This window comes from Somniosus microcephalus, chromosome 3, assembly GCF_052327205.1.
Source record: "Somniosus microcephalus isolate GS21.2 chromosome 3, FLI_Smic_1.0, whole genome shotgun sequence".
Lineage (NCBI taxonomy): Eukaryota > Metazoa > Chordata > Chondrichthyes > Squaliformes > Somniosidae > Somniosus > Somniosus microcephalus.
The window spans coordinates 195,964,447-195,989,294 of NC_140989.1; the positions used below are offsets into that span (position 1 = coordinate 195,964,447).

General features: G+C 45.9%; 1 protein-coding gene across 1 annotated transcript in view; it reads left to right on the forward strand.

The window, feature by feature from the left end:
* LOC147121657 (zinc finger protein 292-like) overlaps positions 1 to 24,848 on the forward strand; it is a 216,510-nt gene that overhangs the window by 143,207 nt on the left and 48,455 nt on the right. Inside the window, exon 5 of the mRNA XM_085982085.1 lies at positions 14,631 to 14,787. Coding sequence (XP_085838211.1) covers positions 14,631 to 14,787 — 157 coding nt within the window. The remainder of the gene's footprint in view (positions 1 to 14,630; positions 14,788 to 24,848) is intronic.

The following is a 24,848-nucleotide window of genomic DNA, read 5'->3' on the forward strand; positions in this document are numbered from 1 at the left end:
GGATATCGGGGGGGGCGGGGCTCGGGGGATCGAGGAGGCGGGGCTCGTGTGATTGGGGGGGCGGGGCTCAGGGACTCCCCCCCCCCCCCCCCCTCCCCTCACCTTCCTCCCCTCCCAATCTCTCTCTCTCTCTCACTCCCAATCTCTCTCTCTCTCACTCCCAATCTCTCTCTCACTCCCAATCTCTCTCACTCCCAATCTCTCTCTCTCACACTCCCTATCTCTCTCTCTCTCTCTCTCTCTCTCACACTCCCAATCTCTCTCTCTCACACTCCCAATCTCTCTCTCTCTCACACTCCCAATCTCTCTCTCACACTCCCAAACTCTCTCTCTCTCTCACGCTCCCAATCTCTCTCTCTCACGCTCCCAATCTCTCTCTCTCACGCTCCCAATCTCTCTCTCTCACGCTCCCAATCTCTCTCTCTCACGCTCCCAATCTCTCTCTCTCACGCTCCCAATCTCTCTCTCTCACACTCCCAATCTCTCTCTCTCACGCTCCCAATCTCTCTCTCTCACACTCCCAGTCTCTCTCTCTCTCACACTCCCAGTCTCTCTCTCTCTCACACTCCCAGTCTCTCTCTCTCTCACACTCCCAGTCTCTCTCTCTCTCACACTCCCAGTCTCTCTCTCTCTCACACTCCCAGTCTCTCTCTCTCTCACACTCCCAGTCTCTCTCTCTCTCACACTCCCAGTCTCTCTCTCTCTCACACTCCCAGTCTCTCTCTCTCTCACACTCCCAGTCTCTCTCTCTCTCACACTCCCAATCTCTCTCTCTCACACTCCCAATCTCTCTCTCTCTCACACTCCCAATCTCTCTCTCTCTCTCACTCCCAATCTCGCTCTCTCTCACTCCCAATCTCTCTCTCACACTCCCAATCTCTCTCTCACACTCCCAATCTCTCTCTCTCACACTCCCTGTCTCTCTCTCTCACACTCCCAATCTCTCTCTCTCACACTCCCAATCTCTCTCTCTCACACTCCCAATCTCTCTCTCTCACACTCCCAATCTCTCTCTCTCACACTCCCAATCTCTCTCTCTCACACTCCCAATCTCTCTCTCTCACACTCCCAATCTCGCTCTCTCTCACACTCCCAATCTCGCTCTCTCACACTCCCAGTCTCTCTCTCTCTCACACTCCCAATCTCTCTCTCTCTCTCTCTCACTCCCAATCTCTCTCTCACACTCCCAATCTCTCTCTCTCTCACACTCCCAATCTCGCTCTCTCTCTTCCCCCCCACTCGCTCTCTCTCTTCCCCCCCACTCGCTCTCTCTCTTCCCCCCCACTCGCTCTCTCTCTTCCCCCCCACTCGCTCTCTCTCTTCCCCCCCACTCGCTCTCTCTCTTCCCCCCCACTCGCTCTCTCTCTTCCCCCCCACTCGCTCTCTCTCTTCCCCCCCACTCGCTCTCTCTCTTCCCCCCCACTCGCTCTCTCTCTTCCCCCCCACTCGCTCTCTCTCTTCCCCCCCACTCGCGCTCTCTCTCTTCCCCCCCACTCGCTCTCTCTCTTCCCCCCCACTCGCTCTCTCTCTTCCCCCCCACTCGCTCTCTCTCTTCCCCCCCACTCGCTCTCTCTCTTCCCCCCCACTCGCTCTCTCTCTTCCCCCCCACTCGCTCTCTCTCTTCCCCCCCACTCGCTCTCTCTCTTCCCCCCCACTCGCTCTCTCTCTTCCCCCCCACTCGCTCTCTCTCTTCCCCCCCACTCGCTCTCTCTCTTCCCCCCCACTCGCTCTCTCTCTTCCCCCCCACTCGCTCTCTCTCTTCCCCCCCACTCGCTCTCTCTCTTCCCCCCCACTCGCTCTCTCTCTTCCCCCCCACTCGCTCTCTCTCTTCCCCCCCACTCGCTCTCTCTCTTCCCCCCCACTCGCTCTCTCTCTTCCCCCCCACTCGCTCTCTCTCTTCCCCCCCACTCGCTCTCTCTCTTCCCCCCCACTCGCTCTCTCTCTTCCCCCCCACTCGCTCTCTCTCTTCCCCCCCACTCGCTCTCTCTCTTCCCCCCCACTCGCTCTCTCTCTTCCCCCCCACTCGCTCTCTCTCTTCCCCCCCACTCGCTCTCTCTCTTCCCCCCCACTCGCTCTCTCTCTTCCCCCCCACTCGCTCTCTCTCTTCCCCCCCACTCGCGCTCTCTCTCTTCCCCCCCACTCGCTCTCTCTCTTCCCCCCCACTCGCTCTCTCTCTTCCCCCCCACTCGCTCTCTCTCTTCCCCCCCACTCGCTCTCTCTCTTCCCCCCCACTCGCTCTCTCTCTTCCCCCCCACTCGCTCTCTCTCTTCCCCCCCACTCGCTCTCTCTCTTCCCCCCCACTCGCTCTCTCTCTTCCCCCCCCACTCGCTCTCTCTCTTCCCCCCCCACTCGCTCTCTCTCTTCCCCCCCCACTCGCTCTCTCTCTTCCCCCCCCACTCGCTCTCTCTCTTCCCCCCCCACTCGCTCTCTCTCTTCCCCCCCCCACTCGCTCTCTCTCTTCCCCCCCACTCGCTCTCTCTCTTCCCCCCCACTCGCTCTCTCTCTTCCCCCCCACTCGCTCTCTCTCTTCCCCCCCACTCGCTCTCTCTCTTCCCCCCCCCACTCGCTCTCTCTCTTCCCCCCCCCACTCGCTCTCTCTCTTCCCCCCCCCACTCGCTCTCTCTCTTCCCCCCCCCACTCGCTCTCTCTCTTCCCCCCCCACTCGCTCTCTCTCTTCCCCCCCCCCCCACTCGCGCTCTCTCTTCCCCCCCCACTCGCTCTCTCTCTTCCCCCCCCACTCGCTCTCTCTCTTCCCCCCCCACTCGCTCTCTCTCTTCCCCCCCCCACTCGCTCTCTCTCTTCCCCCCCACTCGCTCTCTCTCTTCCCCCCCCCACTCGCTCTCTCTCTTCCCCCCCCCACTCGCTCTCTCTCTTCCCCCCCACTCGCTCTCTCTCTTCCCCCCCACTCGCTCTCTCTCTTCCCCCCCCACTCGCTCTCTCTCTTCCCCCCCACTCGCTCTCTCTCTTCCCCCCCACTCGCTCTCTCTCTTCCCCCCCACTCGCTCTCTCTCTTCCCCCCCCCACTCGCTCTCTCTCTTCCCCCCCCCACTCGCTCTCTCTCTTTCCCCCCCCCACTCGCTCTCTCTCTTCCCCCCCCACTCGCTCTCTCTCTTCCCCCCCCACTCGCTCTCTTTCTTCCCCCCACTCGCTCTCTCTCTCTTCCAACAACAACATGCCCTCGAAAAAGCCTCGGCACCGCCGGGCACCCCCAGCTAGTGGTCTATAAATGGGTACGGCTGCCTGCCCATTTCAAAGGGTTGATTGTGATGCTTCTCTTTCTCTTTCCCCCAACCACTCCCAACCAATGTTCCCTCTAATTTTTTTTGTGCACGGTTCCCTTTAACTGGCTGCGAGGCCCATTCAAATTTTTGTGCATATGCGGTTTCTTCCATGTAAAAGCCGGTGAACAGCCTGCACAGGACCACCAGACCGCTGTGCGGCCGTGCAGCTTAGCGGAAACATTGCTTCCCCACCCCGGTCTTTTCCTCCTACAAATTACTTTTAATTTTCTCCTTTTGGCCATAAAATGATTTGAAGCCAGGCAATAACAAACTCAAAGTTAATTCATCAAAATTAATTTATCTGCCGATCATCAAAAGGAAAACTATCCAAAATTCAGCCACTTGGAGTCAGACATATTGATCCCATTGTGCAGGGGCCTGATGTTCAATGCTAAGCTACTAAGAGTTCAAAGCAGTTTTTCGGGAAGCTTGGCGGTTTTAAAATGGCATCTTTTGGAATGCTAAAAACTTAGTTCCACAAAAGGAGACTTTAAAAAAACTTGTGAAGATAATAGTGATGGATTTTTGTTTGGGTATTTCATTTGCAGAGGCAATAAACACCTCTGGAGTTATTCTAAATGTAACCCCAAGAATGGTCGAGTTGCAAAAATTGGGTACCTCTTGAGTATCAGTCAAGGTAAACCTATTTTAGTTTATTACTGTGTAGTTGGTTGTTCTGGGCTGTACCGAAAGTACACTCCCGCTCCCGATAGCATCATGTTCAAGCAAGATAGACACCTGTGGGACACCAGAGATGATGGTGCGGGAGCAGGAAGAGAAGCTTGTTGCACGTGATTCTCTGGCTACGACTGGATAGATAAGAATGGAACCAGGTGAGTGCAGTCCCACCCAGCTGGATGTCTGTGGAGAGGCTTTTGAGGAGGGTGGAGTGGTCAGTTGAGAAGGACGAGGAGGGATAGTTTACCTTTGTCGCATCACAAAGGATGTCATTTGTGACTTTGATGAGCCGTTTCGGTACTGTGGCAGGGGCGAAAACCTGATTGGAGGGATTCAAACATGGAGTTGCAGGAAAGATGGGCACAGATTTGGGAGGCGACAGCAGGTTCAAGGACTTTGAAGAGGAAACATAGAAACATAGAAGATAGGAGCAGGAGTAGGCCATTCGGCCCCTCGAGCCTGCTCCGCCATTCAATGAGATCATGGCTGATCATCCAAACTCAGTACCCTGTCCCTGCTTTCTCCCCATATCCCTTGATCCCTTTAGCCTTAAGAAATATATCCAACTCCTTCTTGAATATATTTAATGAATTGGCCTCAACTGCCATCTGTGGTAGAGAATTCCACAGGTTCACCGCTCTCTGGGTGAAGAAATTCCTCCTCATCTCTGTCCTAAATGGCTTACCCCTTATCTTTAGACTGTGACCCCTGGTTCTGGACTCCCCCGCCATTGGGAACATCCTTCCTGCATCTAGTCTGTCTAGTCCTGTTAGAATTTTATAACTTTCAATGAGCTCCCCTCTCATTCTTCTATACTCCAGTGAGTATAAGCCCAATCGACCCAATTTCTCCTCATACCAGGTATCAGTCTGGTGAATCTTCGCTGCACTCCCTCCATGGCAAGAACATCCTTCCTCAGATAAGGCGACCAAAACTGCACACAATATTCAAGGTGTGGTCTCACCAAGGCCCTGTACAACTGCAGCAAGACATCCTTCTTCCTGTACTCGAATCCTCTCGCTACGAAGGCCAACATACCATTTGCCTTCTTAACCGCCTGCTGCACCTGTATGCTTACCTTCAGCGACTGGTGCACAAGGACACCCAGGTCTCGTTGCACTTCCCCTTCTCCCAATCTATTGCCGTTCAGATAATCTGCCTTCCTGTTTTTGCCACCAAAATGGATAACCTCGCATTTATCCACATTATACTGCATTTGCCATACATCTACCCAATTACCCAACCTGTCCAAATCATACTGGAGTTTCTCAGCATCCTCCTCACAGCACACACGCCCACCCAGCTTTGTGTCGTCTGCAAACTTGGAGATATTACATCTAGTTCCCTTGTCTAGATCATTAATATAGATTGTGAATAGCTGGGGTCCTAGCACCAATCCCTGCGGTACTGCACAAGTCACTGCCTGCCACTTGGAAAAAGAGCCGTTTATTCCAACTTTTTGCTTCCTGTCTGCCAGCCAGTTCTCTATCCAAGTCAGTACCTTGCCCCCAATCCCATGTGCTTTAACTTTACATGCTAATCTCTTATGCGGGACCTTATCGAAAGTCTTCTGACTGGGAGAGTCCTCTGTGACATTAATTACTAACCCTAAATGGGAATCATTCGTAACAATGTCATAAATCCAAATTTCACGATCGCCATTAATGTGAAGTCGCACACCGAGAAGGGACTTCTATTGGCTTTGGCAAGGCTAATCACAGCGCAGCACAAATTGTCCAGCAATTTGCAGAGAATTGGAATTCTTGCTGTATTTCGTTTACTCCACAAATTGCTGGATTTTTAATGAATTAATAATGGCGAGCAACATTAATGCGTCATTCTAATCCCACGACTTTCCAGTAATTTCTGGCCTAAATTTTGAGCATTTGGGGCAGCTGTCAGTCAGGCTATTTGTTTGAGTAGCAGTCACACCACATCCTGTCCTCGCCTGACGTCCACAAGCGTTTCTAGCAGGAGTGACTGGATGTTGACCAGTAGCAGAAAGTCTGCCTGACTTTGCCCCCGCCCCTGGTATCAGTTATTCATTTCCACCCATGCTCAGTCCTGCTTACTGAATCATGGAGGACACTGTACTCCCATGTTTTACTTACAAACATATTTTTGTACATACTGTAAAATTCTTAGCAACTGGCATCATCAGCCAAGTACTAGGCTTTCCTATGAGTTTAGAACCATTTGTACAAAGGGATCCCTCCAACTTGCAAGTCAACAGTGTTTATCAGACACTGCCTGTTGAGCCAAGTTCCACCTAGTAGTTATGATTGGTATGGGGAAATGCCTTCAATAAAATGTGCTGCCCCGGTAGCTCATGGAGTACATACACCATATATTTTCATCGCTCCATCATTGGCGGCCATGTCTTCTATTGCCTAGGCCCTAAGCTCTAGAATTCACTCCTTAAACCTCTGCCTCTCCTCCTTTTAAGACGCTCCTTAAAACCTACCTCTTTGACCAAGATTCATGTCCTAATATTTCCTTATGTGGCTCGATGTTTAATTTTGTTTGATAAGGCTCCTGTGAAGCACCTTTTGGGACATTTTACACGTTAAAGGTGCTCTATAAATGCAGGTTATTCTTGTATAGTATGGTACTGAGCCATACATAGAGGTCTCCGTTGCATTCTGTCTGACTCGATGTGTGCTACTGATGCAAATGTTTGCATTATTTGATGGACAATGTTATTCACATCAGTTTTCAAGTAAGAATTTACTAATTTTGCAGGACAGTGGTCAACAGTTGACTAACATGACTCCTCTTGTCAGGAGCTTCAAGAATGCAGAGACCTGGTTGATTTTCTAACAAAACATTCCTGTGTAACTTTAAATATTTCTGCTTACTTTCCCATTAACAGCCCAAAACTTAGTACAGGCTTAAAAAATATGGAAATATTGTAACTATTGTGCTGTTTTCCTAAATACGGTTTGTTTTATAACTAGATTATTTATAATTTAAAAAATGTGTATTTCATTGCTTTGGAGTTCTTGCATTCGAGAGCATACTGACTTGGTGGGGAGTGTTTTAGGGTACCCTGCGTTGAACAAAATGCAAGCAAGATTTCCCTGTGATATCACAGAGTCCTGCAACAAAATATGAACAGAGGTTAAAAGCTTTATATGTAATTTAGACGGTAGAGAGACAAAAATGAAATTAATTTCCCTCGCCCTCCACGTAAAATATTCTCTTCACCATCAGTGCATCCTGGTTTAAATTTGATCCCTCTACTCCTGGAGTGATTTTGCTGGATCTAAATAACAAGAGGAGGTGGTTTACCTTTTTCCTCGTGCTCCCCACCTCCCTCCCCCTGCCCATGCCCCCCATCACACCTCCAGTGGAACCATCAATCTCTAAATCTTCACATGCTAGAGATGTATAGTGCAAATTAAGTAGTAGGTGTTAGAGAGGTCATTAATATTGGTACTTGACTCTGTTTCAGAATTTGACTTCACACTTTACCCCTAAGCTTTTGTATAGACCCCTGGAGTCATATGTTTTAATTCAACATTTCCAGTGCAGGTCCAACTTAGATTTTTATAGATTATTTATGTTGATTGGAAAACTGTTTATTTTCTGGACCGGTTAAACCATTGTAACAAAATGTCTGTGACTCGTGTGCTGCATATATAGTAGTTGACCTAATTTTAAAACTTACTGTTGTGTGACGCACTACTTAATCCAGCTCTTAGTTCTTTTATCTTTCGCCATTATGTATATTTTTTTTTAGCCCTGAAAATCCAGTTAGTAGCCACACTAGTCCTAGTCTGTTCGTGATTTTAAATAACTCCTGAACCGTGAGTGTCGCCTTGATGTGTAGGTATTTTCCCCCTGCTGCTATGTGCTTTGATGAATTAGTGCAGCAATCTAGCTTTCTTTAATGGATGCTTATAAAGTTTTGCACATTGATCAGCATGAGGATCTATTGTTTCTCAAACTATAATCTAACCTCTAAAATCCTGGTGCTTGCATCTTCGTGATATGTTGCCTTCTGATTGCCACCTATATGTTGTGTTAGCAAGAACCGATTTACAGACACAAAACTGAGGGTCATCGGAGTCCTATTAGAAAGCAAAACATGTGTTAAAGTGCAGTGAAATTAAAGGGAGGTACTAAAGGAAAGAAAGAAACTGAATGAAAATGCGGAAGTATGAAAACCTGAGAGAAACCAGAATGGAGGTGAGAAGAAATGCAAAAGAAGTGAGGGAAAGTGAAAAAACTAACTTGATAGAAGGAAGATAATTAGTACGTTAGTGAGGATGTGGTTTGCAAGCTGCAGCTTCAGGTTATGACAACGCAGAACTTTCAGAAGGATTTTCATTAAAGCCCTTTTCATAGTACGTTTTATTCTGGTGTTTCACTGGCCTGGTGCAAATATCAGGTCATCAAGAAAGCGGTTTCCAGTGTGACTGTGGTTGTTACTTAGGACATCCAATAAAAACACGTTAAATCTTGCTTAACCTGTCAGCATTCATAATGAGAGAATTTCTTAACAAAGCTCTCCAGCAGCAGCGAACCATCCTATCTTGGATCTGTCTCCAGATTTGCTGACTCCGCTTCTGCCCAGTAGCTGATGGAGAATGGTGGCTAGTTGGAGTATAACTGGGAGAGAGCAATACCGGGAGGCTGAATAGTGCCGCTCACCCGAAACTGGTGATGAAATATTAAAAGCTTGATATAATCCCATGGATTTTGAAGGTTTGCATTGTAAAGCCTGTTTTATAATACTGTATTTGGAAAATGGATAAATCTGCAACAGGACTGTGGTTTTGACTTCAATGTCAGCATCCAAAAGTTTTCTGTTCTTTCTATTCATGATCGGTCCTGCCATATATTTAAATGTGACAAATTATTTATGTTTCTAAAATTGATATACTTTAATTAGGACACCTATGTATACTATGTAGAATGTTGTGTTATTTGAAGAACTGTTTGCCAGCATATAAAGATGGGAAACCTACATTTCCATCAATAGTTGGTAGTTAAGACCCTATCAAAAATTTGAGGAACTGCGGATGTCCTTCACAGTGCTTCATAAATTGGACTGTTTCTTTTCTGACCGCATTGAATGCCAGGAACGAATAAGCTTTCGTTCTAAAAGGACTCAAAGGCAAGACTAAAAACTAGGCAGCTGAGTGTTCTGAATTTGGGGTGACGGCTTTAAAGTTGGGAACTAGCAAGTTAAAACAAATTGTAACGATGTTTAAAATGTTTTTGTATTTTCATAAAGGTCAACGTGGGGGTGGAGGGAGATGAAGACAAAGCAATTTGTTAGATACCCATTCTGAGAAAGAGGAACTCCATTAGAACCAAGAACACATTACATAGTGGCAATAACAGACCTGGCTCAAAGAGGAGGAGGATTGGGAACTTAATATTCCTGGCTACAAGGTATTCAGTAAAGATAGGGAAGGATAAAAAGGAGGGGGGGTGCAATATTGATCAAAGAAACTATTTATAGCACTGGAGAGGGATGATGATGTTGAGGGATCAAAGACGAAGCCTATTTAGTTAGAATTGAGGAATAATAGAGGAACTATTACGCTACTGGCTGTGTACTGTAGGCCACCAAATAGTGGCGAGGAGCAAATTTCCAGGGAAATTACAGAAAGATGCAAGAACTACAGAGTAGTGATATTAGGGGGCTTCAATTATCCTAATATAGACGGGATAGTAACAGGGGAAAGGGGGGAGGAATTCCTGTAATGTGTACAAGAGAACTTTCTTGATCAGTGTGTTTCCAGCCTAACGAGGAAGGAAGCAGCACTGGATCTCGTTCTGGAGAATGAAGTGGGGCAAGTGGAGCATGTTTCAGTGGGAGAGCATTTGGGGAACAGTGATCATAATATCATTAGGTTTAGAATAGTTATGGACAAGGAACAATCAAATGTAAAAATACTTAACTGGAGGAGGGCTAATTTCAGTGAGTTGAAAAGGGATCGGGCCCAGGTAGATTGGAATCAAAAATTGGTTAAGCAAACCAGTAATTGAACAATGGGAGGCCTTCAAAGAGTAAATGGTTCGGGTACAGAATAGACGCATTACCATGAGGGGGAAAGGAAGGGCATCCCTGGATGACTAAAGATATAGAGGTTAAAATGAGACAGAAAAAGGAGGCTTATGACAATTGTACGGTTCATGCTACAGTAGAGAACCAAGTGGAATATTAGATCATAAAAGGGAATGAGAGGCAAAGAGAGAGTATGAGAATAGATTAACGGCTAACATAAAAAGGAACTCAAAAGAACATATAAATAGTAAACGGTAGGCAAAGGAAGAGTGGGGATGATTAGCAACCAAAAAGGAGATATTCTTGTGGAGGCAGAGGGCATGGCTTAGGTACTGAATGAGTACTTTGACAGCATCCTCTTCAGTGAAGATAGATGCAATGTAGCAGTAAAGGAGGAGGTAGCTGTGATAATTGGATAGGATAAAAATAGATAAAGAGGATGTACTTAAAAGATTGGCAGTCTTCAAAGTAGAAAAGTCACCCAGTTTGGATTGGTTACATCTTAGGTTACTGAGGGAAGTAAGGGCAGAATTGCGAAAGCTCTGGCCACAATCTTCAAATCCTCCTTGGATATGGGGATGGTGCCAGAGGACTGGAGGATTGCAAATGTTACACACCTGTTTTTAAAAAAAAAAAGGGGAGATGGATAAACCCGGCAACTACAGGCCAGTCAGCCTAACGTCAGTGGTGGGGAAACTTTGAGACAATAATCTGGGACAAAATTAATGGGTATTTAGAAAAGTATGGACTAATAAATGAGAAGTCAGCACGGATTTGTTAAAGGCAAATAGTGTTTGACTAACTTGATTGAATTCTTTGATAAATTAATGGAGAGGGTTGATGAGGGTAATGCGGTTGATGTTGTGTATATGGACTTTCAAAAGGTGTTTGACAAAGTACCACATAATAGACTTGTTAGCAAAATTAAAGCCCATGGATTAAAGGGACAGTGGCAGTCTGGATACAAAATTAGCTCAGGGACAGAAAGCAGAGAGTAGTGGTGAACGGTTGTTGTTCAGACTGGAGGGACGTATACAGTGGTGTTCCCCAGGGGTCGGTATTGGACCAATGCTCCTTTTGATACATATTAATGACCTAGACTTGGGTACAGGGGGCATAATTTCAAAGTTTACAGATGAGACAAAAGTTGGAAATGTAGTAAACGGTGAGGCAGACAGTAGCAGACTTCAGGAGGACCTAGACAGACTGATGAAATGGGCAGACACATGACAGATGGAATTTAACATAGAGAATTGTGAAGTGATACATTTTGGTGGGAAGAATGAGGAGAGGCAGTACAAACTAAAGGGTACAATTTTAAAGGGGGTGCAGGAACAGAGACTGGGGGTGTATGCACACAACTCTTTGGAGGTGGCAGGACAAGTTGCTCCTTTACTTTATTAAGAGGAATAGAATACAAAAGCAGGGAAGTTATGCTAATCCTTAATAAAACACTGGTTAGGCATCAGCTGGAGTAATTGTGTTCAATTCTGGGCACCACACTTTAGGAAGGATGTCAAGGCCTTGGAGAGGGTGCAGAGGAGATTTACTAGAATGGAACCAGGGATAAGGGATTTCAGTTATGTGGAGAGACTGGGGTTGTTCTCTTTAAAGCAGAGAAGGTTAAGAGGGGATAGAGGTGTTCAAAATCATAAAGGGTTTTGATAGGATAAATAAAGAGAAACTTTCCAGTGGCAGAAGGGTCAGTAACCCGAGGACACAGATTTAAGGTGATTGGTAAAAGAACCAGAGGCGACATGAGGAAACATTTTGTTTACGGAGCGAGTTGTTGTGATCTGGAATGCACTGCCTGAAAGGGTGGTGGGAGCAGATTAATCAGTAACTTTCAAAAGGGAATTGGATAAATAGTTGAAGGGGGGAAAATTACAGGCTATGTGGAAGGTGGGGGGGCTGGGATTAATTGGATAGCTCTACCAAAGAGCCGGCACAGGCACGATGGGCCGAATGGCCGTCTTCTGTGCTGAATCATTTTATGATCGGAGAGGGTTCTAATACGAATTTAGTGTGACTGCATATCAAAGGAAAGTGGCAACCAGAAGGATTCTGTATATACTATAGTATTACGGACGTTAACCCCTTGCCCCTTCTATCTCTCATGTCGAAGGCATATGTTGGTATTACTGGGGTTAAAAGTTTTAAATTTTAAATCCTTTATAGATTTGAATATTTTGAGTATAGTTTTTGGTTAAACAGAAACCTATAGTCTGCATCCATCATGGCAAACTTCACTTTTCCCCTTGTAAAGTCCTCTGAGATGCTCTATATGAGGAGTGCTTTAAGAAACAGCCTTTTTTAGTTGAACTGGGAGGAAAAACGGAACAAGATAACCAGGACAGAACATTCTGATGCCCAGGTGCTGAAGCCGTGTCCAGTAGATGTCCAAACAGAGTCTAGCTAGCTGGATTCAGATTTGGCAGAGTTGTGAAGAGAAGGTTGGAATATTGAAATCTGAGGGCATCATCCAAGTTGGAATTGATCTTTTGATTGGCTCGATCCGCAGTGTTTAAGAGAACTTGCATGACTGCAGCCAACGAAGGTGGAGTAGTTGCACATGCGCAGTTTGTGTTTTTTCGGTTGTTCGCTAACTGAAAAGAAAATATTGTCGCCATTACAAAGAAGACACTTCCAGAGAAAAAGGGGGGGGGGAAAGAGGGTGGTGAAAAGAGCTTGCTACTGCCGAACACAGCCACGTCGGGAAAAGAAAATCTGCCCCAGCAAAACACAGTAAACGTCCACTTTTAATCATTTTCTTTTTATTAATTTTCTTCTCCTTTCCCTTCACACTGACCTCACGCTCCGTACAAATACATTTCTGCAACCCTCCCTCGCAAAAATATCATACATTAATACTTAAACCAACCCGTGCTATTATTATGTGTTATTAAACCAACCCATAGCTCCATAGATTCAGGCCTGCGACATGACTATTATTATACATTCATATTTAAACTACCACAGATTGATGCGCAGCAGCTTCCAGTTCGTTGGCAGCAGTCACTCCGTTTGTAGAATCACCCAAACAAAGTGCTGAATTGAGTTGGCATGTTCCAATTATTTGATGTCATCTCAGAACCATATGTTCTTCCAATTGTGTCTGTTATCTGCATAACTTGCCAAACATTCTCTGAAGATATTTAAGTACAGAAATTGGGAGATTTCTTTTTCAGTAGAAAGATGATTCACAGTTGCAGTCAGAATGTGCCAATGAACACAACACCTATTTCAGAGTTGGGGCTAGATTGCGGTTAAAGCACACAAAGAATAAAAGTTTGAAAAATAAGAGCAATTTTGCACCTTTGCAACCTGTGTTTTAGTACAACTTTCCATAAGTGTACTTCAAGTGGCCTACCAGTCAAGGAAACAGAGGTCGCAATTTCTGAGGTGATACAGACAGCAGAGTAATACTAAACACTACAGTTTACTACTGTTTAGAATAGTCTGTAATGAAAAATCCAGCCGCAAATTAACTTAAAATCCCTTGGAACAATGTTTTATTTTATCTTGCTAGTTTTAAATATGGTTTTCTTTCTGGTACACTAAAGCAGATCTTGCTAAGTGTAACTGAGCATCACAGACTGCACCATGCTGAAAATGTATTTGATAAATTGCCACCAATTTAACTCTAATCAGACTTGCCATTGATGCTGCAAGATGAAATCAGACTAATTGTATGCTTGATGGTGATATATTTTAAATTTTTCTTGCATATCAAGTTTCTCGTTCACAAGCACTGCACGCTTTTAAGGGCTAATTGTAATGAAAGCAGCAAACCAAAGAAGTATGTTGATTATTTGCTACAGCAGAATGCACTTTGAGTAATGTTAGTACAGGAAACTTTCTGGTATCTGGCACGGACGGGACCGACGTGGTGCCGGTTCATCAACAATTCCGGATAACCGAACGCTATAGTAAAAGATACGGAGCTCAGAGCTCCGTATAAAGCAACAAACCCTGTTGCTGGCTTCAAAACAATCGGCACAAGTTGCAAGCGTCTCTAGCTTAGCAACAGCTTCAGCTACACCCTTGCACAGCAACAAATGGAGTAAAAAAAGTAATAAAAGTTTTTTAATAAAAAGTTACCTGAACCGACTCCTGAATTTTGCCGGTGGATAGAGCGTTCCGGTTATTTAGGGGCCGGTTAATCGAAAGTTTCCTGTAGTGGAATATATTTTTAATCAATATCTATCTATAGAAATTGTTAATCAGATTTGTTCTATTAAGAGAAATAAACCCAAAGCTGTTGGTTTTTTTTGAAGACCGTTTCATTTGGAACATGACTTTAGTCTGCAGAAATGCTTCACTTATAGCTAAACAATATTGCTGGCAACCAGCAATTTAAATTAATCAGATATCGCAAGTGGTGATCTGCACACGAGTTTGGACGCTCTTGTGCATGCGTTAAGGTGTCAACCACTTTTAAATCTGAGGTGTGTGATACTTCTGCATAAATAAACGAACTTAAAAAAAGTGACTGCCACAATTCCTTGATAAACCAGTCTTGGGGCGTACAGTTCAAAAAGCTATTTGGTGTTGACGTCCATTTTGCAGTTTTGGTTTTCTCCTTTATGTATACGTATTTCTTTTCGCCCTGAAAAATCCAGTTAGTCTACATGTGGAATAAAGTTAAGTATTATGCCTTATTTTTGCAGGCAGCCCATAAAGTACTTTCAGAGTATGGGAACCCAGAACTTCAAATGCTGGCTGTCCTTTCCCAGGAGGGTGGGGTATGGAAGAACTCTGTACTTGACAGCATTTTCTCCCAGCAGCCATTGGAGCAGGATAAAGGTAGGATATAAATAAGAGACCTTGCCGATAATCTTAAAATAGAAAAACATGGTGCAAAATACGATCATTGTGATGTATCTTACTTGATTAAAAAAAATTAACTTGCCTTCAAATGGTTTAATTTTGGCAACTCTTCACTTAGAGAAGAATTTCAGTGTTGAGTAATATTTGTAGTTTGCAAGGTACAGCATATTTGGATCCAGAGCAACCTTCCTCTGTTGTGCTGAAAAATGCACAATTACTGGAACCTCCTCAGAACCCCCAATGGACCAGTGTAAATGTTTCCATTTCTAACAGCAGTCACCGTTGTGGCCTCCCTGACTGATATTGCCACTCAGAACTACAGAGATAAAAAGAGTCTGCACGTGCTTTAAATCTGAAATGAAAATGCCGTGAATACACGGGTCTGTCAGCACTGTGAATACACGGGTCTGTCCGCACTGCGAACGCACGGGTCTGTCCGCACTGCGAGCGCACGGGTCTGTCCGCACTGCGAGCGCACGGGTCTGTCCGCACTGCGAGCGCACGGGTCTGTCCGCACTGCGAGCGCACGGGTCTGTCCGCACTGCGAGCGCACGGGTCTGTCCGCACTGCGAGCGCACGGGTCTTCTGTCCGCACTGCGAGCGCACGGGTCTTCTGTCCGCACTGCGAGCGCACGGGCCTTCTGTCCGCACTGCGAGCGCACGGGCCTTCTGTCCGCACGGCGCCCGCACGGGCCTTCTGTCCGCACGGCGCCCGCACGGGCCTTCTGTCCGCACGGCGCCCGCACGGGCCTTCTGTCCGCACGGCGCCCGCACGGGCCTTCTGTCCGCACGGCGCCCGCACGGGCCTTCTGTCCGCACGGCGCCCGCACGGGCCTTCTGTCCGCACGGCGCCCGCACGGGCCTTCTGTCCGCACGGGCCTTCTGTCCGCACGGCGCCCGCACGGGCCTTCTGTCCGCACGGCCCACCCGCACTGTGAACCAGTTTCAGACTTCCGAAGGCCATGTGATTTATAGGACTTGCACAGTCAGCAAGAAGAGTAGACTTCTATTGCGTCAGTCTGGCCTTGAGGATGAAAGAAACAGCCTGCAATGTGGCCCTTAAGCCCTTGATGTTTAGATTTTAACAGTGTACATATGGTGATTTTTAATTCATGGTTTATACTGACTATTTTCTGGTAAGCAATTGTGTTGAGTGCCATGACACCAACTTGTATTAATATAATGCCTTTAACGTAGTGAGCAGCCCAAGGCACTTCATGGAGGACAAAGTGCTAAGCGGTAGTCCAAGGAAAAATTAAGGAAGCGCTGTATTAAGTTTTGAGAAGCCTTTTGCAGGTGGAGAGAGAAGTAGCGTGGCACGAGGGTCAAAGAGGGAGTTCCACAGATTATGGTCGAGATGCCTGAAACTTGTGCTGCCAATGGTGTAGCAGAGGGAGGAGGGATACACAGACCAGAGACAAAAGTGGAGTGCATGAACTGGGATACAGGGCTGGAGAAGGTTGCAGAAGCAGGCTAGGGCTATACTCTGGATGGATCTAGTTAACAAATACGAGGATTTTTTATTCATTTTTGGACTATTGGGGGGATGTGGTGGGGGGAAACCAGTGAAGACAGGAGTGATGGGTTGACAGAGGGGCTTTAGTGCATGACACTGTACAGTGTAGCTCAGGAATCTCAATGAAGGGCTTAGAAGTGCTGAAGGTGTGGATGAGAGTTTCAGCAGTGATGAGGACAGATGTGGCAGATGTTCTGGCAGTCTTGGTGATGGATTGATTATGGGGTTTGAAGCTGGGCTCAGTGTCAAACGGAGCATTGATGTTGCACACCGTTTAATTCAGCCTGAGCAAGCAACCAAGGAAAGGGATTGAATTAGGAACGGGGCACAGTGTTTTTGGCAGGAGTGGATGGTCCTGGCTCATCCATGACTTGATATCAGACAAGCACTGCTGTTAATCCTAGAGTTGGGAGTGATGAAGAGATAGAGCTGGGAATCAGCAACATACATATAATCCATAAGCCTGCAATTAGCTTTTATGTCACCAAGCAATGGTAGGGGCCCAAGGATGGAACCATGGGCCACTCTCGGTGATTTTGCATAGCAGGAGCACAATTCATTGCAAGCTACATTGGGATAGGTAGGAATGGAGCCAAGTGAAATCATTGGATGAGATTTGAGTGGTGGGCCATGTCGAGCATTACAGAGGGGGGAATGTACCACAGTTGCAGTCATAAAAGGATATCAAGGTAGTCTTGAAGGTTATCAAGGTAGTCTTGAAGGTTATCAAGGTAGTCTTGAAGGTATCAGCAAGGCAGAAACTGAATCGCCACTGACAAAAGAGAAAAAAAGTGGAAAAATGCTGCATGTATTAATTCCACTGCGAAGTACACAGTGATTACAAGCTAGTAATATCATCTGGGTTCAGATAATGGCTATAAACCAGAAGAATAGCTATCTGAACTTTGTGTTTCTGGATCCTTATTCCCTATATAATAACCCTTTTACATTCCGAATAATTTAGAAAGACTGATTTTAAATTGTTCTCTTTCACATGTGGGCAAGACACATCTATCAACTGGGCAAATCATATGAAGGTTTTTGTTTTCCAATGGTTCTACATGGGAATGACCTGCAGATCTAGAGCAAGTCATTGCTTGGAATTGTGGCCCCCAACCACAAGTTAATGAGTGCACCATAGTGCTTAGTGAAAGTACTGTAACACCAGATGAAAACTGGCCCACATGAAAGCCGTTTCTCTCTCGGATTGTCCTAACTTTCCATAGCGTCATGCTCTTATCATTTCATAAACAGGATGATGCATTCAACCAATTAAAAGTGCTAGATGCTGTTTGGAAATTAAAGGAGATTTACAAAGGGTAATTACATAGATTATACAGCACAGAAACAGGCCAATTGGCCTAACTGGTCCATGCCGGTGTTTATGCTCCACGTAACCCTCGTCACCTAACCCCATCAGCAAAACCTTCTATTCCTTTCTCCCTCGTGTTTATCTATCTTCCCCTTAACATAGATCAGGTTACCCCTCTATCAGGTCTCCCCTCAACCTTCTCTTTTATAGAGAAAAGACCCCCCAGCCTGTTCAATCTTCTTTGTTGCATTCTTACTCGGTATTAACTATTCCCCCTCCAATTTGGTGTCATCCACAAATTTTGAAATTGTACTTCTAATTCCTGAGTCCAAATAGTTTATGTAAATGTGAACAGTTGTCCCATCACTGATCCTTGTGGAACACCACTTCCTATCTTTTGCCAGTCTGAATAGCTGCCCTTAACTCCTACTTTCTGTTTTGTAGCCAACTTGCTATCCATTCTGCTACCTGTCCCCTGACTTCACATGTTCTTTTTTTAAATATTTGTTCATGGGATGTGGGCATCTCTGGCAAGGCCACCATTTATTGCCCATCCCTAGTTGCACTTCAGAAGGTGGTGGTGAGCCACCTTGAACCGCTGCAGTCCGTGTGTTGAAGGTAAAAAGACACTGCTGTTAGGGAGGGAATTCCAGGATTTTGACCCAATGACGATGAAGGAACGGCAATATATATCCAAGTCAGGATGGTGTGTGACTTGGAGGTGGTGGGTGTTCCCATGCGCCTTCTGCCCTTGTCCTTTTAGGTGGAAGAGGTTGCGGGTTTGGGAGGTACTGCCGAAAAAGCCTTGGCGAGTTCCTGCAATGCATCTTGTAGATGGTTCACACTGCAGCCACGGTACACCAGTGGTGGAGGAAGTGAATGTTTAAGGTGGTGGATGGGGTGCCAATCAAGCGGGCTGCTTTGTCCTGGATGGAGTCGAGCTTCTTGAGTGTTGTTGGAGCTGCACTCATCCAGGCAAGTGTAGAGTATTCCATCACACTCCATACTTGTGCCTTGTAGATGGTGGAAAGGCTTTGGGGAGTTGGGAGGTGAGACACTCGCCACAGAATCCCTAACCTCTGACCTGCTCTTGTTGCCACAGTATTTGTGGCTGGTCCAGTTAAGTTTCTGGTTGATGGTGGGGGATTCAGTGATGGTAATGCCGTTGAATGTCAAGGGGCAGTGGTTAGACCTTTGCTTGTTGGAGATAGTCATTGCCTGGCACTTGCATGCCGCAAGCGTTACCTGTCACTTATCAGCCCAAACCTGAATGTCGTCCAGGTTTTGTTGCATGCTGGCACGGACTGCTTCATTATCTGAGGTTCTGACCGTAGCCATGAGTCTACTATGGTATTTTATCGAAGGCCTTTTGAAAATCCAAATCTATAACATCTACTCCATTACCCTTGTCTACTCTTTCTGTTACTTCAAAGAATCCAATAGGTTGGTCAAGCATGACGTTCCCTTTTGCAATCCATACTGACTACTCTATTTTTGGTTTCAAGATGTTTTTCTGTTACATCTTTGAGCAAACATTCCATTATCTTTCCTAAAACTAATGTTAAGCTAACTGGTCTATAGTTCCCTGGACTTTTTTTCTAACTCCTTTTTTAAAATATAGGAATCACATTAGCTGTCCCCCAGTCCTCTGGCACTATTCCCTTTTCTAATGAATTTACTGTATGTGTAATAGTGCCTTTGCTATCTCTTCCCTAACTTTTAATATGCGTGGATGCAGGGGTTTCATCCTCTTAGTTTATCAATTATCTCCCCACTTTCTACCTTAAATGTCTTTATATCCTTTTTGACCTCGTCTTGTAATGCCATGTCCACCATGTTAGTCTCCCTGGTAAGTACTGAGGCAAAGTAATGAATTCATTCTTCTGCCATTTCACTGTCATTACCTAAAGGTTTATTTTGTGCATCCCTTAGTGGTCCTATCCCTATCCTCATTCTTCTTTTGTTATTTATGTATCTTTACAGTACTTTACTATTTTGTTTTATATTCCTTGATAATTTAATTTCATAGTTCCTCTTCCCCTTTCTATTTTTTGACTTCTTTCCTAATCTCTCTGCATTCACTTTCATCATCCTCTCCTTTGTCTATGTACTTAGAGTATGCCTTTTTCTTTAGTTTTAATTTTATCTTTATCTCTTTATTTATCAATGGTGTTTCATTATTGGCTAGTTCTGGTTTCTAAGTAGAATATATTTCTTCTGGACCCTCTTGATCACCTTTTTAAATATTTCCCATTGTTATTCTATCTCTTTGTCAATTTTTTTTCCAGCTCACCTTGCCTATTTCCATTCTTAATTCCTCAAAATTAGCTTTTTTCCAATCTATTACTTTCTTATTTATGTCTCTCAATATTTAAACTAAACCTTATTATGTTGTGATCGCTATTGCCTAGTACAGATCGGGGTCAAGCAAGGCTGTGTCATCGCACCAACGCTCTTCTCGATCTTCCTTGCTGCAATGCTCCATCTCATCCTTGGTACGCTCCCCGCTGGAGTGGAGCTAATTTACAGAACAAACGGGAAACTGTTCAACCTCCGTCGCCTCCAGTCCAGATCCAAGATTGTCCCATCTGTCGTCGAATTACAGTATGCAGACGACGCTTGCGTCTGCGCTCACTCGGAGGTCGAACTCCAAACCATCGTCAACACCTTCACCGAAGCGTACGATAGCATAGGCCTTACACTAAACATCCGTAAGACAAAGGTCCTCTACCAACTTGCCGCTGCCACACAGTACTGCCCCCCCGATTATCAAAATCCACGACAAGGCCTTGGACAACGTGGACCACTTTCCATACCTCGGGAGCCTACTGTCAACCAGGGCAGACGTCGACGATGAAGTCCAACACCGCCTTCAGTGTGCCAATGCAGCCTTCGGTCACCTGAGGAAGAGTGTGTTTGAAGACCAGGACCTCAAACCCGGCACTAAGCTCATGGTCTACAGAACAGCAGTGATACCTGCCCTGCTGTAGAGACATGGACCATGTACAGCAGGCACCTCAAAAGCACTGGAGAGGTACCACCAACGCTGCCTCCACAAGATCCTGCAAAACCATTGCCAGGATAGGCGCACCAACGTCAGTGTTCTCGCTCAGGCCAACATCCCCAGCATCGAAGCTTTGACTACACTCGATCAGCTCCGATGGACGGGTCACGTCGTCTGCATGCCTGATACGAGACTCCCAAAACAAGTTCTCTACTCGGAGCTCCGGCACGGCAAGAGAGCCCCAGGTGGGCAGAGGAAACGCTTCAAGGACACCCTCAAAGCCTCCTTGAAAAAGTGCAACATCACCACTGACACCTGGGAATCCCTGGCCCAGGACCGCACAAAGTGGAGGAGAAGCATCTGGGAAGGCGCCAAACACCTTGCGTCTCTTCGCCGGGAGCAAGCGCAAGGAGTGCACGTCAACCCAAACACCCCACCCACCCGCCCCTTCAACCACCGTCTGCCCCACCTGTGACAGAGACTGTACATCCCGCATTGGACTCATCAGTCACCTGAGAACTCATTTTTAATGTGGAAGCAAGTCACCCTCGGTTCCAAGAGACTGCCTAAGGAGAAGAAGAGATGTTTCCTTATGCTTGTTTCTCTTTACTTCGGTTAATTTCCCATTACTAGAGCCAGCAGTGATTCCTCTCTCTTGTTGGGCTTCTTGCGTACTGGGTAAGAAAATAGTCCTGTACACACTTAAAAACTCCATTCCCTTTTCCCCTTTCCCTACCTCTTGTCAGTTTATTTGGGAGTAGTTGAACTCTCCATGCTTATTATTCTGTCTTTCCTAGATTTGCTTACATATTTCTTCCTCCACTTCCCTTCCACTATTAAGTGGTCTGTAGAATGTCCCTATTAGCGTGAGCAAACCCTTTTTATCCTTTATCTCCATCATTATGGATTCTGTTTCTATCTTAATGTTAGTTAAGTCCCTTTTTTCTACTGCCATTATGCTATCTCTAATTTGTACAGCTTATATTATTTTCACCAGATCGCTCCTCTCCCCCATCTTAGTAGTTTATCTTGTCCACAGCCCAATTGTCCTCTTTGCTATCCAGTTTGGGTGGAGCCCATCCCAGCAGTATAAATTCTTCCTCTCCCAGTATTGGTGCCAGTGTCCCATGAAATGGAACCCCCTCCTTCCAGCACCACTCTTTAAGCCACGTACTCATCTTCCTGATCTGTCTATCCCTGCGTCAATTAGCACGTGACTAGGGTAATAATCCTGAGATTACCACCCATGCAGCCCTGTTTTTTAATTTAGTTCCTAGCTTCTGATATTCCCTTAGCAGGATCTCCTCCCTTTTCTTCCCTATGTCACTGGTTCCAACATGAACCACAACAACTGGATCTTTCCTCTTCCTTTTCAGTTAGTCAGAGATATCCTTTACGTGTGCACCAGGTAGGCAACACACCCCCCTGAACTCTCGGTCACGATTGCAGAGGACTCTATCTATCCCCATAATTATCAAATCCCCTATGACTACAACCTTTCTATTATGCTCCTCCGTCGCATCCCGTTCCCCCATCCCGCCCTCCGCAGGACTGTGTCCTGCTCCATGGTGCCATGATTAGTATTCTGGCGACCCTCCCTGAAGCTTCTGTCCTTATCCTCACCGGTAGCCTAGTGGTTATGTTACTGGACTAGTAATCCAGAGGCCTGGACTAATGGTCCGGAGACATGAGTTCAAATCCCACCATGGCAGTTGGGGAATTTAAATTCAGTTAATTAACTAAATCTGGAATAAAAAGCTGGTGTCAGTAATGGTGACCATGAAACTACCAGATTGTCGTAAAAACCCATCTGGTTCACTAATGTGAAGGAAATCTGCCATCCTTACCTGGTCTGGCTGCAATGTGACTCTAGACCCACACGAATATGGTTGACTCTTAACTGCCCTCTGAAATGGCGGCTCACCACCACCTTCTCAAGGGCAGTTAGGGATGGACAATAAATGCTGGCCTTGCCAGCGATGCCCACGTCCCGTTGTACCTGTTGGATTGGACCAGTGTCAGCGGGACTTCCTTCAACACTTCCCCTAGGTTCCCACTGCCCTGCTGACTGACAGTCACACACTCTGCTTCCTGCAGCTGTATTTTCCTTTAAGGTCTGACTATACTCTGGAGTAAACTATCCAGAAATTCCTCCCCTTGTTTGTCAGTGTCTCTAACTGGTCTGATTGAGCAGCATTGTCTTACTCACAATGAAAGAAAGAAGAGCAAACTTGACTTTTTATATAGCACCTTTCACCACCTCAGGCTGTCCCAAAGTATTTAACAGCCAATGAAGTGTAATGTAGAGAAATCTCTCAGAATTTCCAGCACAGAAATAGGCCATTTGGCCCAGTGGATCTATACTACAGTTTATGCTTCACACGAGCCTCCTCCCACCATACTTCTTCTCACCCTATTGCCACATCCTTTTATTCCTTTCTAATGTACTGATCTAGCTTTCCCTTAAATGTGGCAGCCAATTTGCACACAGCAAGGTCCCGCAAACAGTAATGAGACAAATGACCAGAGAATTTTTAATCATGTTGGTTGAGGGGTAAATTTTAGCCAGGACTTGGAGAGCTTCCCCGCTCCTCTTCGGATAATGCCATGGTCTCTTTTACATCTACCTGGCATCTGAAAGGCAGCATCTCCAACAGTGCACCACTCCCCCAGGACTGCACTGACGTGTCGACCCTAGATTACCTGTTCAAGTGTCTTTGTTGCGACCATATTGTATTTTTCTTGTTTTATCAATTGGTAAAGACATCGCAGACTTCGTAGCAAATGAGTGGCAGAGGTTCGATCACTGAAGCAAGGAGCTGACTGACTGTTCTGGGGGGAAACCAGGAGCAAGACATATTGTGGAAATAGTCTGTTAGCTGGTGTCCTGAAGGACGTGCTCTCCTGTCTGTGTAGTACCTGAAGGAAGGTACCTCAAATGGAAGAGTCCTGTTATGTGAGATTGTTTTGCTGACTAAGTGTACTTTAAAATTATTTGGCTTATTTATTGTGGGTTGAATGTATCCTATAATATGAGGAGGAGGAAATTGATGGCCTCCTGGAGGAACTGGTAGTCTATGCAGCCTCGGAGGGGATAAGCAGCAGTTGGAAAAGCCTTAAGGAAAGAAGTGACAACCAAGGTGGCCAAAGGAAGGTAATTCATTATATAGAACCATGATTGCACATTCCAGGCTCCTTTTGTAAACAGAATAAGTCCAAATGAGTGATCAACTATTCTAATAGTGAGTTCTGGCAACAGCATAATCAAAGTAAGGGTTACATAGAAACATAGAAGATAGGAGCAGGAGTAGGCCTTTCGGCCCCTCGAGCTTGTTCCGCCATTTAATGAGATCATAGCTGATCATCCAAATTCAGTATCCTGTCCCTGCTTTCTCCCCATATCCCTTGATCCCTTTAGCCTTAAGAAATATATCTAACTCCTTCTTGAATATATTTAATGAATTGGTCTCAACTGCCTTCTGTGGTAGAGAATTCCACAGGTTCACCACTCTCTGGGTGAAGAAATTCCTCCGCATCTCAGTTCTAAATGGCTTACCCCTTATCTTTAGACTGACCTCTGGTTCTGGACACCCCCGCCATCGGGAACATCCTTCCTGCATCTAGTCTGTCTAGTCCTTTTAGAATTTTATAAGTTTCATTAAGATCCCCTCTCATTCTTCTAAACTCCAGCAAGTATAAGCCTAATCGACCCAATCTCTATTCATACGTCATTCCTGCCATCCCAGAATCTTCGCTGCACTCCCTCCATGGCAAGAACATCCTTCCTCAGATAAGGTGACCAAAACTGCGCACACTACTCAAGGTGTGGTCTCACCAAGGCCCTGTACAACTGCAGCAAGACATCCTTGCTCCTGTACTCTAATCCTCTCCCTATGAAGGCCAACATACCATTTGCTGCCTTAAACGCTTGCTGCACCTGCATGCTTACCTTCAGCGACTGGTGCACAAGGACACCCAGGTCTCGTTGCACTTCCCCTTTTCCCACGGTACCTCAGAAACCGCACAGTATTACACTGCACTGACGTTACCTCAGAAACCGCACCATATTACACTGCACCGAACGTACCTCCGCACAGTATTACACTGCACCGATGGTACCTCAGAAACCGCACAGTATTGCACTGCACCGACGTTACCTCAGAAACCGCACCATATTACACTGCACCGAACGTACCTCCGCACAG